The 14,596-nt window shown below is 40.0% G+C and overlaps 1 protein-coding gene across 5 annotated transcripts in view; it reads left to right on the top strand.

Moving 5' to 3' along the window:
- poc1b (POC1 centriolar protein B) overlaps window positions 1–9,145 on the top strand; it is a 126,852-nt gene extending 117,707 nt beyond the window's left edge. For all 5 annotated transcript variants that reach the window (XM_060839249.1, XM_060839247.1, XM_060839252.1 and 2 more), the window contains one exon: window positions 8,460–9,145. In XM_060839249.1, coding sequence (XP_060695232.1) covers window positions 8,460–8,558 — 99 coding nt within the window. In that variant the 3' untranslated portion in view covers window positions 8,559–9,145. The remainder of the gene's footprint in view (window positions 1–8,459) is intronic.
- Window positions 9,146–14,596: the final 5,451 nt, after the last annotated feature.

Here is a 14,596-nt window from a genome sequence, read left to right as displayed (position 1 = left end):
GATGATTGTTACGGCCAGTAAATCAGAAAGAAAGGACAGGCAGAGACAGTTAAATAAACACAATGGTGCTAATGGGCTAAAGTGTGTTTATTTCACTGCAAGGAGTATTAAATGTGAGGCAGATGAGCTTCGAGCCTGGATCAGTACATGGGGCTATGATGTTCTGGCCATTATACAGATTTGGCTGAGAGAGATACAGGACTGGCTGTTCTACGTTTCAGGGTTTTAGTTGTTTTAGACAAAATAGAGAGAAGGGTAAAAGAGGTGGAGGAATTGCATTAGTAATCGGGAGAAATGTTCCACTCAGAGAGGACATGCTGGAGGGCTCATCCGTTGCAGCAATATGGGTAGAACTCAAAAATAAGATGGGTGCAATCACTCTGATTGCATTATATTATAGGCCTCCTAGCAGCCACTGAGAGATTGAGGAACAAATATGTGGGTAGATTATGGAAAGATGCAACAACCACAGAGTTGTTACAGTAGGTGACTTTAACTTTCCCAGTATTGACTAGGACTCCCTTAGAGCTAGAGGTTTAGTGCAGAATTTAAGTGCATACAAGAGTTTCTTGAAACAGTACGTGGATAGTATAATTAGAGGTGCCACACTGTATCTTATATTGGCTAATGAGACTGGCCAGGTGACTGACCTTTGTGGGAGAGCATTTTGGTAACAGTGATCACAACTCTTTAAGGTTTTTAAGATAGCTATGAACAGGGATAAGTCAGGATCTTGCGGGAAGATACTAGATTGAGGAAGGGCAAATTACATCAGCGTTAGGCAGGAACTAGAGAATATTAATTGGGAGCAGCTGATATCAGGCAAGTCCATATTTGACATGTGGGACTTGTTCAAAGATCTGGGGAGAGTTCAAGACCAACATATTCCCATAAGGAGGAAGGATAGCACTAGCAACGTAAGGGACCCTTGGTTAATGAGGGAAGTTGTGAATTTAGTCAAAAAGGAAAAAGAAGCAAAGGTTTAGGAAGCTAAAATCAGACAGGACCCATGTGGAATGAAAGCAGGAAAATACTCGAGCAAGAAATTAGGAGAGCAAGAAAGGGCCATGAAATGACCTTGGCCAATAGGGTTAAAGAGAATCCTGAGGCATTCTGTAGATACATTACAAACAAGATGATAACTAGGGAGAAGGTAAAGAAGATTCCAAGATAGAGAAGAGAACTTGTGCTTGGAGGCAGAGAATGTTGTGAGATCATAAATGAGTATTTTGTGTCAGTATTCACCCAGGCAGAGGATATGGAGGATAATGAGATTTGTGTGGGGCATGCTAATATGCTAGAGAATTTTGAGATCAAGAAAGAAGTGGTGTTGAATCTCTTGAAGGCCATCAAGGTGGATAGCTTTCCAGGGCCCAATGGGATCTACTCCAGGTTTTGAGAGCGGCACGAGAGGAGATTGATGGGAAATTGACCAAGATCTTTGAATCCTCGCTAACCACTGGAGAGGTCCCAGAGGACTGGCAGGTAGCTAACGTTGTTCCTCTGTTCAAGAAGGGAAATAGGGATAATCTAGAAAACTATAGACCGGTGAGTATCACATCAGTGGTTGGGAAGGTGTTGGAGAGAATTCTTAGGGATAGGATTTATGAGCATTTGGAAAAGAATGGCCTCATTAGGGACAGTCATTATGGCTTTATGCAGGGCAGATCATGCCTTACTAACTTGATAGAATTTTTCAAGGAGGTGACGAAGATGATCAGTGAGGGTAGAGCAGTGGATGTTGCTTACCTGGATTTTGGTAAGGCTTTCAACAAGATTCCTAATGGTAGGCTCATCCAGAAGATTAAGGTGCATGGGATCCATAGTGGCTTGGCCGTATTCAGAACTGATTTGCCCAAAGATGACAGAGGGTAGCATTTTTTCTGGCTGGAGGTCTATGAATAGTGGTGTTATTCCAGGATCTATACTGGGACCTCTGCTGTTTGCAATACATACAAATTACTTAGATAAAAATGTAAATGAGTGGGTCAGTAAGTTTTGCAGACAATGCAAAGATCAGTGGAGTTGTGGACAGCTTAGAAGGTTGTCAAAGGATACAACAGGATATAGATCATTTGCAGATGTGAGTGGAGAAATGGTAGGTGGAGTTTAATCCAGGTAAGTGTGAAGTGCGGCACTTTGGAAGATCAAATGTCAAGAAAAATATACAGTTAAATGGCAGGACCCTGAACAGTATTGATGTACAGAAGGATCTTGGGGTTCAGGTTCCTAGCTCCCTGGAAGTAGCCAAGATAGGGTGATAAAGAAGGCTTATAGCATGATTGCCTTCATTTATTGGGGAATTTAGTACAAGAGTCGGGATGTCATGTTGCATCTTTATCAGACTTTGGTTATGCCACACTTTGAGTACTGTGCTCAATTCTGGTTGCCATATTAATGGAAGGATGTGGTGGCTTTGGAGAATGTGCAGAAGAGATTTCCCAGGAAGCTGCCTGGATTAGAGAGCTATAAGGAGAGGCTAGAAAAACTCGTGTTGTTTTCTCTTCAGCAGCAGAGGTTGAGAGGAGGCTTGATAGAAGTCTATAATATTATGAGATGCGTAGATAGGGTGGACGGTCAGATCTTTTTCCCACCGGTAAAATGTCTAATACTAAGGGGCATGCATTTAAGGTTAGAGGGAGAGTTCAAGGGAGACATGAGAGGCCGGTTTTTTAGAGTGGTAGGCGTCAGGAACTTTACTGCTAGGAGTAGTGATGGAGGCAGATACAATAGAGGGATTTAAGGGATCACTAGGTAAGCACGTATATGTATCTTGAGAGTTCTTATACTCCACAACCACCTGATGAAGGAGCAACACTCCAAAAACTAGTGCTTCCAAATAAACCTGTTGGACTATAACCTGGTGTTGTGTGATTTTTAACTTTGTACACCCCAGTCCAGCACCGGCATCTCCAAATCACGAATATGCAAGGTATGGAGGGATATGAACCAAGAGCAGACAGAAGGGATTTGTTTCATTTGGCATCATGGTTGGCACAGCATCGTGGGCCAAAGGGCCAGTTCTTGTGCAGTAGTTCTATATATAACATGACGCAAGTGCAGATTCCCATAATGTCAAATCAATCTAGTTTCTTTACTTTTATTTTTCATTAGAAGGAATGTTAGTGCTGCTGAAGTCTGGAAATTATTCTTGCACAACTTTTAGCAACCCCATGTTATATTTGTTGTGGTGGTGAGATAGCAATCTTTTTGAGGGACACAACTTTGAGTTTGTCAGTGCCTCTACGTGACCTTTGTAAAGATGGCAGGAGGTGTTTCCTGGACGCAGGAGGTGTTTCCTGGACACACGAGAAGCTGTGTACTCCAGGAAAAGCTCTTCAATAGTTTGGAAGAGTGTGCATGTACCACATTTCATTGCAAGCAAAAAAGGAATGGTAATGAATCCTATACTGATGACAATATCACGATGTGGAAAGGAACCACAGAGAGCTGACTAGGGAATGAGATGGGTGATTCCTAGTCACATTTAAGGAGTCGATAATTGGTGAAGAAATTACCTGTGGGAATATCTTTTTGTAGCTAAGGAGCTGCTAATTGACAAGACTGTTACTTCAGTGGTAGCTACAAACCTGGAAAACAAAGTGACAGCTAGCACATTGCAAGTAGTGAATTAAGGATAAATGCAAATATATGATCTACCTTGCAGTATCCTAGAGCCTGGAAGCTGTCCCTGCACAGCCTTCTGGTACCCCAGATTAAATTCGATAGATTTGTTGTGGTAGTCACTAGAGGTCTCGTTGAGGGAAGAAAATGGGCATCCAGCAACTTTATTTTGAGTTTGAATCTGCAAAGTCATAGCCGTTACCAATGTTTTACATAGTAAGAGTAAAGATGCAAGGCAATGTAGTTTGTGCACTTTCTCTTTAAGTGCAGGACATGAGTTAACATTTTAGTACTGACTAGTCAGAGGTGCAATCTTTAGGGTGTGACATTAAACTGAGACGCTATCTGCCATCTTGGGTGGATGCAAAAAGATCTTTTGCCACTATTTTACAGCAGTATACTTTGCTTTTCCCTTTGTATTGCAGTCATCAGGACTGACTTAAGAGTTTCAACAGTACTCAAGTTCTATACTGCCATGAAAAGTTCATCCCACAGGCGACTGACTGTGTGGAGTTTGCACATTCTCCCAGTGTCTGGGTGGATTGCTCTTCGGCGGGTCGGTGTGGACTTGTTGGGCCGAAGGGCCTGTTTCCACACTGTAAGTAATCTCATCTAATAATCTTGTATTGAGTAAATATTTTTATAATTGAGCAGATAGGAGTCATTTTCATCACCTGTACATTTCCTCCTTACAGAAGATAAATATTCTTTGAATATTCATTGTTGTCATAAGCATAAATTGCAGTTAAATCTCTATTATTTTACTTCATGGATTTTCAATTATTTTATAAATTCATTGACTTTGTTAGTCAACGGACAGGGAATATTGTTGAAACTCACTCTGTTGTTGCTAGCCTTACTCAGAACATGATGAAAGAAATCCAGAGCTAGTATCTCTTACCATCTCACACTGCAGTGACATAAAGGAGCTTGAATCCTTATTGCACTTTCCATAATTTCATAGGATTGCAAAGTCTTGCTGGCCAATAAAACACTCCTGAATTGAAGTCTCGGTTGTAACATCGAGAAATGAGCTCATTTCCACGCAGCCAAGGCCTCTCAAACAGTACTGAAACAGTTTAGGTGGTGTGTTTAAGTGATGAACATTGATCAGGACATGGGGAGAACCATTTTGCTGTTCAGATAATATAGGATTTTATAATATCCAAAACTACTTGTCTTTCAGATGGGACGGTAAACCGAGACCCCAATGACAGTATCAAGCAATTCAGTACTGTATTTAAATACCAGATAAACTAGTTGTTTTAGAATAGATCTGATTGTATAACTGTAACATCCCTACCTCTGTGCCAGAAGTTCTGGGTTTAAGTACCATTTCTGGATTTGATGTTCACAAAATGTGCATGCATAAAGTGGCCGAGTGTCAGCCTATAAATCCTATCAATACAACTGATGACAAGAGGTATGAGTAGAAGGGTTTCTTGGACAGACATCCTACAGAAACCAATGGCAGACCACTGTTAGGTTTGCCAAACATAACCACAAACAACCCAATGGAAGTCCGTGGTCACTAATGCTCTCATTGAGCTGGTGCCTGAAAGAGAGAGAGAATATAATCTGGAATTGCCCTCAAGATCCTCACCTCTGAGTCAGAGCTATCTCTGTGCCAAAGCTGCCATCTTAAACATATCTAAACATGTTTAACTGATCTAAATCTAGATATTGCCACGAGTGGATTGACTCTTGCAAATGAACTCAGGATATTAATTTATTGACGTGACTAAGAGATAGCCAGTCAAATTTGTCAAAATATAGTCAAAGCTGATCAAGGACCCTGAATTCAGTTCTTTTTTTTAAAACTGGACTGCACATTTTTCAGGGTGAAAGTGAGGTCTGCAGATGCTGGAGATCAGAGCTGAAAATGTGTTGCTGGAAAAGCGCAGCAGGTCAGGCAGCATCCAAAGAGCAGAAGATTCGACGTTTCGGGCATAAGCCCTTCTTCCTGAAGAAGGGCTTATGCCGGAAACGTTGAATCTTCTGCTCCTTGGATGCTGCTTGACCTGCTGTGCTTTTCCAGCAACACATTTTCAGCTCTGCACATTTTTCAGTTTGCTAAAAAGTTATTCTTGCTCAGCAACAAATGTTAAAACAGAAAAACAGAAATTGCTGGAGAAATGCAGCAACTCTGGCAGCATCTGTCCAATGATCCTTCATCAGAACTGTTCTGTTCTGAAGCATTAGCTCAACATGTTAACTCTGTACTCTCTCCACAGATACTGCCAGACCTGCTGAGTTTCTCCAGCAATTTCTGTTTTTGCATCTGCAATTCTTTGTTTTATTTTGACTTTTAAACAGCTTGCAGTAACTCAAAAGTAAAGATATAAAAAATGAGTTTTTGAAAGCAGTATTTAAGGTCTGAAATTGTTTTTGTCTGTAAATAGTAGACTATTAACATAGCATTCATTATAAGAGTGCTATTTCAGTTAAAATCCTAACTTAGGTATACTCTTCTTTGATTAATAATAAGTTGTAATTTTTTTTTAAGTCCATACCACAAACTCATTACAGTAGACAGCCCAGATAGCATAGCCTTTGGCTTTAAGATCAAAGAAAAATAGACCTGTTGCCATTTTCCAATTGTAGATACAACTGGAAAAGAAAGATTTACTATGTGCCCATGTCTGAAAATATCGTTGTGAATTTGTAACTTGTAGTTTCTTACTCTTAAACTATTGAACTAGTTTGATATTTCTTTGTTGGCAACTTATTTGTCTCATTCCCAAATATATGGGTCCGAGTCTCTTACCTGTCATCAGGAGTTCATTGATCTAGTGTATGAAATATTCTTAAATGGAAATCTGTTTGTTTTCTCTTCCTTCCAATTTCTCAGGAGACATTAGTGTCAATATTGCCTGGTACAAAACAACAAGCTGCTTAAACTTTAACTTGGACGAAAAGATGCATTGTCATATGGTAGAAACAGCAACAAAAAGCTGGACTATGAAATATGGAGGGATTTGTTCATTTTCGGCAATCAAACTTTAGGAAAGGTGTTAAGAGCTTGGAGAGGGTATAAGAGATTTGTTGGAAAAGTTTTCATGGATGAAACCCTTCAGTTGTATGGGGGAGATTGGAGAAGTTGAGGTTCTCTTTCATAAAGCTGAGAAGGTTCACGGGAAATTTGATGAAGCTGTTTAAAAATGTTGTTTCAGAAGAATAAAAGACTGTGTTTCTTAAGACAGGAGAGTCAGTAATCAGAGGTCCCTGACGCGTCGGAGGTTAGAGGTGACCTTAGCGGTTTATAAAGTCATCATGAGCATGGATAGGGTAAATAGATAAGGCCTTTTCCCAGGGGTGGAGGAATCCAAAACTGGAGGGCAGAGGTTTAGGGTGAGAGGGGAAAGATATAAAAGGGGCCTAAGGGGCAACCTTTCCGCACAGAGGGTGGGATCTATGTTGAGTTAGTTGCCAGACGAAGTGGTGGAGGGTGGTACAATTACATTTTTTAAAAGGCATCTGGATGGGTACATGAATAAGAAGGGTTTAGAGGGATATGGACCAAATGCTGGCAAATGGGACTAGATTAATTTAGGATATCTGGTTGGCATGGACAGGTTGGACTGAAGGGTCTGTTTCCGTACTGTATATCTCTATAACTCTACGACACCATTTTAAAATGAGACTTGAGAGAATTTTTCGTAAACACAGCTGGTTGTTGTGACCTGAAATGCACTGCCTGAAACCAGTTCAATAGGCATCTCCAAAAGAGACTTGAATCAGAATTTGTAGAGGGAAAAAAAGTCAAATCTTTGTGCATCATTCCCTAAGCAAATCCATAACATTTTCATGTGTTGACAGCCCTGCCAACCTTGTGTTAGGAAGTATGTCAATTACTGGACTCTAATTTTACCTTTCTACTTCATGCGACATCATTAAATGGTTCATTAGATCAGTGTGGGTGTAGAGAAACCTTTATGATGAAATCTAGTGTCAAAAACAGCAGGTTATATTTACTTAGAAAATATTCCATGGCATTTTACCCAGAGGACTGGTAATGTAGAAGAGGTTGTAGAGGTATGATGGGGCCAAGCGTTGAAGATCAGAATTTTACACTTGATATAGGAAACCAGCATTGGTCAGTGAGGATCAGATATATCAGAATTTCTGGACAGCACCCTGCAGAAGCCAGTAGCAAGCCCCTATTGGATTTGTTAAGCATAGTCATGGACCAACCGAATGAAAGTCTGCGATCACGAATGCTCTCTTAGAGCTGGTACCTGAAGAGAGAAAGGGGCATAATCTGGAATGGCCCTCAAGATCATCACCTCTGAATCAGAGTCGAGAGTGGGTTTTAGGGCAGGTCAGATTCAGAAGCAATTAAGAGGATGAGAGACTGGCAAAGAGGGTCTTGGAGAACTTGAGCTGAGGTTGTCCTACCAGCCACTCAGTGATCTATCACTAATTTTTGTAGACTTTTAAGCACTAATATAATATTTTTGTATCTTTTCTTCCAACCAGTTACAGCCAGAAACTTCCCTTGCATCAATCTGGTTTGAATTTAAACTCTGGTCCCGACCAACACATTTCAATAATGAGACTGTTATTTGACGATGTCATTGGTTTCTTGTCAGCATTGGTGAAAGATTAGTAGGGTAAAGTTTCAATGGGTGGTTTAGTTTCCCCTGAGTACAAACACTAGGAGTTCTTAAGTTCCTGATTAGATGTTGAAAACCACACCAAATAATCACTACTAAAATAATGCCCTGGAGTTAACCACAGCTATATTCTGTCCCTTAATAAATGTCTGCTAATGCATTACTTCATCTACAGTAAATGTCCAGGTAATTAAGTACTGTATTACATTTTGTCTCCAGACAGTGTCGATCTTAGAACAGCGCTTGACGATGACCGAAGACAAACTTCAGGAGTGTCTAGACAATCAACAGACTGTGCAGCAAGTAACGTCATCTTAGTTAATGAAAAAAGACTGATTTTTAGTTTTTGGAGTTTGGATTTTCTACATTTATTCTTTGGTCATTGATTGGACATTGTGTTAAATGGAAAGAATCAACAATTAGTTCTTCAAGTAAAAAGATACAACATATTGCACTCCGATGTAATTGGATTCTGGCACTGAAATGGTAAAATTGCTGCTACCAAACTTCCCCACATCTACTTTGTGTGTATGAGACATGTCTATTCCATTTTCTTTTGCGTATACTCTTTTACAATTGATTATTTCACAAACCATTCAAGTGGAATAAATTGGACATCTGAGCATTCTTCTATCATGAACATTCTCCTTTCTTAATGTGGACTAATTCCTTCATATATCATATGATGTGTACAATTCTGTCTGCACTCTGAGGCACATAATCAGGGTGGTGGCTAAAGTTATACTGAATGTGGATTATCTTTCATGTGACTCTGTAACTACTTAAAACTGTCGCTTTGAATTTGCATTGATTCCAAATTCAGATTGACTTGAGTTCACTACCATAAGGTGGTACTTCCTCTATGTAACACATGCTTTTTAATGTAACTTTTTATAATAATAAAACTCTATCCATTAAATTTGAGGATGCAAAATTTTTAAAGAAAAATATTTTCAACTTGTATTTGAATTATCGTGACATTGTTAATTGGTCCATACTAATCAGCTGTGGCTCAATGGCAGCATTCTCATTGGCTTCTAGTATCCCAGTTGCTTGATTATGGGATTTAGTGACATCAACTGACACTCCTTTGAGGAAGCTTTATTTTGTTTGTAGTTAGGTCTTAAACGTATTTATAGCTTTAGTGCAACCTGCACAGAAACATCTGTTTCCCTGGAGTAATCAGGAACCTCTTAATATTTTCCTTAGAATGTTAGATATATTCGAACTTGCACTATAATTAATTTAAGGAGAGATATTTTAAGACAGGACCCAATTCAAAGGCAAAATACTGTACTTGCTGGAAATCTGAAGTATCAACACAAAAGTTAAGTGAATTGGCCATGCTAAATTGCCCAAAGTGTTAGGTGCATTAGTCAGGGGTAAATATAGGATAGGGGAATGGGCCCGTGTGGGTTACTCTTTGGAGGGTCAGTGTGGACTTGTTGGGCCAAATGGCCTATTTCCGTACTGTAGGGAATCTAATCTAAAATACTGGAAACAGCTGGCAAGCCAAGTTTCATCTGTAGAGAGAGAAATTGAGTTAATGTTTCAAGTCTGACTTTTCAGGTGTAGCGGGTTTTATGGAAGGACAGAGCAAAAAGGGTTTTTTGGGTGTAATGGAAGTGTGGACAAGGCTGTTGCAGAGATGACAGTTGTGAAGGTGTATTCTGCGGGTGTTATGTCAATCCATAATGACAACACAAGCAACAGCCCTTAAATTATTAAAGTGTAAATAAAAACAAAGTGACTTCAGATACTGAAAATCTAAAACAAAATTCATGTGCTCAAATAGTGAATATATCTCGTCATATTCATGGTGACAATCAGTGAGTTAATTTTTTTTGTCGACCCCCTTCATCACAGCTGTTTTAACACATTCTGGTGGTTAACTGCAAAAAAAACACAACTGTCTTCAAAAAAAAAGTTATCGAGACATTTTGACACATTTCTATTGATAAATTGCCACACAAATGCAAGCACTATTTGCAATGAGTCAATGAGGAGGACTTGCGCTTTAATGATAAGCCCTCAGGAGAAATTATTTTTCTGTTTCTAGTTTTTGATTAAGCATTGCAAGAAAGTGACTAAAGGTTTCCTGTTTACTGACCCCCTGATAAATGCACTATCAAGTTTGGATGTCAAACAGGTTTACAAGTTCTAGAAAACCTAAGCTTCTGTGATATGCGAACTGTAGTTTGATGCTAGTGTGTAGTGAGCAATGGAGCTCTGAACCTATTTTGGCGTGTTAGGACATGAGATACAGGACTTAACTTGCCAAGCTTCCAGCCTGTGATTTTCCACTCCATTTTGTGAAAGGGCAGGAAATTGTTCTGTGGGGGGAGGATGCCAGGATAGGGAGGCGGTGAAGTGTAATATCCCAGCTAAGATTTCTAAATCGAGTGAAATAAAAGTATTTGCATGTTGTCTTATCACATTACTTCCTGACTGAGGGTGTGAGCTTTACAACATTTCGACACAGGCACCGACATGTGCCTCATCACGATATGTAAGCAGATTTCTGAGAACAAGGTTTGGTCAGTATTCGTAGTGAAGTCTTAAATATGTTTTTTTTAAAACACATTTACACCCCTTGAGTAATGACTTGCACATCTTTAGGACATTCCAAAGCAGTTCTCTTTGTTGTTTGCGCTTCTGTTAAGTGTTTATAGATTTTCTATGGTCAACAATAACCAGTCACAAGCAGGGGAGATTCTGGACTAGTGGTACTGGAAAAGCACAACAGTTCAGGCAGCATCCGAGGAGCAGGAAAATCGACGTTTCAAGCAAAAGCCCTTCATCGGGAATACAACGTCGATTTTCCTGCTCCTTGGATGCTGCCTGAACTGCTGTGCTTTTCCACTAATCCAGTTAAGAGTCCAAAGCACTGCTGTGGGTCTGGAGTCACATATAGGTCAAACCAGGTAAGGACGGCAGTTTCCTTCCCTAAAGTACATTAGTGAACCAGATGGGTTTTTTTTCCAACAATCCAAAGTCACCTTTCGACTCTTAATTTCAGATTTTTATTGGATTCAAACTCCACTATCAACGATAGCAGAATTCGAATCCAGGTCCCCAATACATCACCTGGGTCTCTGGATTAACAATCCAGTGATGATAACATTAGACCATCACCTCCCTAGATGTATCTTGTGCAACTGAAGATTCAGAAGCAAATCCTTTTTCCACTGTATTAGTGCTTTAATGTCTTCCACTTGCACCACGTTCCTCTAGTGTTAGGATAAAGCTGCCTTCATATCATTGATAAGAGAGGTTTCTGTGCTATATTAATGCGCTGGAAAGGGTTGTTGTCAGTCACCAGAAATCTCTCCTGCTCCTGCTGCCTGGCATAGGCATATTACAAGGATTAGCAGATGGATTATTAACTCACTTTGGCCATGTCATGAACATTTCCTTCATAGCCAACCGGCCGTGGAATGGGGCTTGAATCTTGAGCCTTGGCTCAGTTGTAGGGGTGTCACTGACTGACTGTATTACAAGACTCCTACACTCAGACGTCCAATGTCAGCATAATGCTTCTTCTCTATAATCCTTCCCATTTTGTACAGTCCAGCCATGATCGCAGTCTCTGATGGAGTAGGTGGGACTTCCCCTTTCTATTCTGTTCATTCTGAGCACTTTAGTACTCACCAACAGTAGCTGTCTCAATCCTGGGAAGTTTTTTTTTGGCAGTCTGCCTTTCAGACTTCACAGTGCTTCTCCAAAGCTATATATAGTTTGGACAGTAAATAATTATACGGTCATGTAACTTAATACATCAAAATAGAACAGTTCCTTGAGTCTGAGTTTTATTTTAGGAATATTGGCACAGGGTAGTGAGCCATTCCGTCCTTTAATCCTGTCCTGCCATCCCATTGGATATTACCATTATTCCAAGTACCTGGCTTAGGTTCCCATGGAGTGAGGGTATTAACAGTTTTGACGTTTTTTTGACATATTAAATTGTCTGCCAGCCTTTAGAGCTTTTTTGAAGGAAAAAGTTCCAGGTTTCCACTGCTCTTTGCATTAGAGGTGCTTTCTGACATCATCTGTAAACAGCCTGGTTCTAATTTTAAGGCAGTGCCCCTTGTTCTAGACTCTCTGCTTCCCCCATCTCCACAGAGAAAATAGTTTCTCTCTCTTACAACCTTTCAAATCCTTTAATCATCATTGACGTCTCAATTAGATCATCACTTAATCTTCTTTACTCAAGGGAACACAGGTCAAGTCTGTCCAACCTGTCACCGTTAAATAAACTACTTTACTAAGGATCATGGAATAAATACAGCACAGAGGGAGGCAATTCAGCCCATCCTGTCTGTGCTAGCTCGAGCACAATCTTTCCCTGTCACTCTGCTCTCACGAAGTGCTTATTCAATCCCCTTTGAAAGACACATGCCTCCACTATGTTTGCCCCATAATCATTTTGCAAGCCATGCCAGAAAACTAAATGCTCATAACTGTATTTAAATACAGAAAGTAAACATCTGTCAGATCTATTGGAGAATCTTCATACAAAACCAGAAGTTCCAAGACGATATTCACATTAACTGTGTTTTTTACAGTTGTATAAGTTAACATCAGTATTCTGTCCAGCATCAGAAAAAGAATCCCTACCTTTTCGTTTGTTGGTGTTAGTAGAGCTTTTGGTAAATTGATTTCAGCTGGCCAAACGCCAAGTCTCTCGCTAAGACACGGACTACATTTTGAACTTAGCCGTCTGCCAGCCCAATTACCTCGTGGCAGTCTGAGCCAGCAAGCAGACACGGACTAGATGGGGAGCCATGAATAAAACGTATTGCTACTCATTAGCACTAAAGCTCAGCTCACGTATTGTTGGCTGTAAGTTTATGATCCTAAAGGTGGTGTAAAACCCAATCATAATGAGTACACTGGAAGAATAAATTGAGGTCCATTGATTTTTTTTTAATGTAGTCCCAGTGGCTATAAAAAAAAGTTATGAAAACAGGAGAATTGTTCTACTGCTAACAAAATTACAGGTTGAGGGTTCTTCTCCCAGTTGAGAGACTGGAACACTAAAGTCTGGGTTGACATCCCATTGTGCTACTGGGGGAATGCTACCACTGTCAGTGGTTAGCAGCTTTCAGGTGCAGCATTAAGCCAAAGCCCTAACCTGCTTTGGCAGGTGAATGTCAAAGTTCCCACGACAGTATTTCAAAGAAGAGCAGCAGTCTGTTACACCCACTATAGTAGATCCAGTGTTGACTTAGCATCTCATTCAAGAGTTGGAATCGTGACAGTGCAGCATTCCCTCATGTCACATGAAAAGTACCAGGAGAACTTGGGACTGACACACCACTGTTCTGCCATTCTCACATTCTGAACACTTCATCTGCATTATCAACGCCCTTTCTTCCCCGGCACTCCAAACTCCCACATCCCCCGCTATTTTATAAAAGCTGTCCTCTCCACACTTTGTCAGCTCTACTGAAAAGCAATCTAAACTCAAAATGTTAGCTTGCTCTCTCTCCATGGATGCTGTTTGACCTGCTGTAAATGTCAGCATTTTGTTGTTTTCAGTTCGGACTCTGCAAATTTCTGTTTCGCAGGAAACAGAACTAGCTCTGAGACAAGCTAGTAGCTAACGGAATTAAGACAGTCAGAGTTCGAGAAGGGTAATCTGTTTTAAGTGAAGTTAGTTGAGGAATAAATATTGGATCAAGACACTTTGGCTTAATCTGATTCAATAAACTACAGAACAAAGTACAACTCGTTATCGATCTGCCTTGTGGATTACATAAAATGGGTCTCGTTTCAAAAATGATGCATGAAATGATTTGAATCTTTATCCTTTTTTTCGAAATGTGTTTTGGTCTTGAAATTCTCACGTAATTCCTTGACAGAATTTCATTGTTGTCAGAATGTCAACAGATTTTCTGCTTTCAAGGCCTGGGAAATTTCTGACTACAATGGGCCTGACGGACACTCTCTTGTGTGTAAAAAGAAAATGTGTAATGCTATACTCTCTCAAATGAAAAACACCCACTATCAAAGTTCACCTAAAGCTCTTCCAATAGTGTTCTTTGTGACATTAGGAACGTGTATTCTGTATGTCATCTATCACTGCAGGAATTCCAAAACTTCTAAGATTATTTCTCAAACAATGGTTACCCAAATCTTTGATCAACATAGCCTTTTTCCTTGCCTCCTGTTCCATTTTTACACAGTACTCGCTTTCTCTTCTTTGTATCTGCACTCAACTGTTTCCAGCACCTTTCCAATAAGGCCCTTAAACCTGTAGTTTAGGCAGGATGCAATTTACAGAGTCATAGAGTCATACAGCATGGAAACAGACCTTTCAGCACAGAGTCGTAGAGATGTACAGCATGAATACA

The sequence above is a fragment of the Hemiscyllium ocellatum genome, chromosome 19, assembly GCF_020745735.1.
Source record: "Hemiscyllium ocellatum isolate sHemOce1 chromosome 19, sHemOce1.pat.X.cur, whole genome shotgun sequence".
Lineage (NCBI taxonomy): Eukaryota > Metazoa > Chordata > Chondrichthyes > Orectolobiformes > Hemiscylliidae > Hemiscyllium > Hemiscyllium ocellatum.
This window is presented reverse-complemented; position numbering and strand designations above follow the sequence as displayed.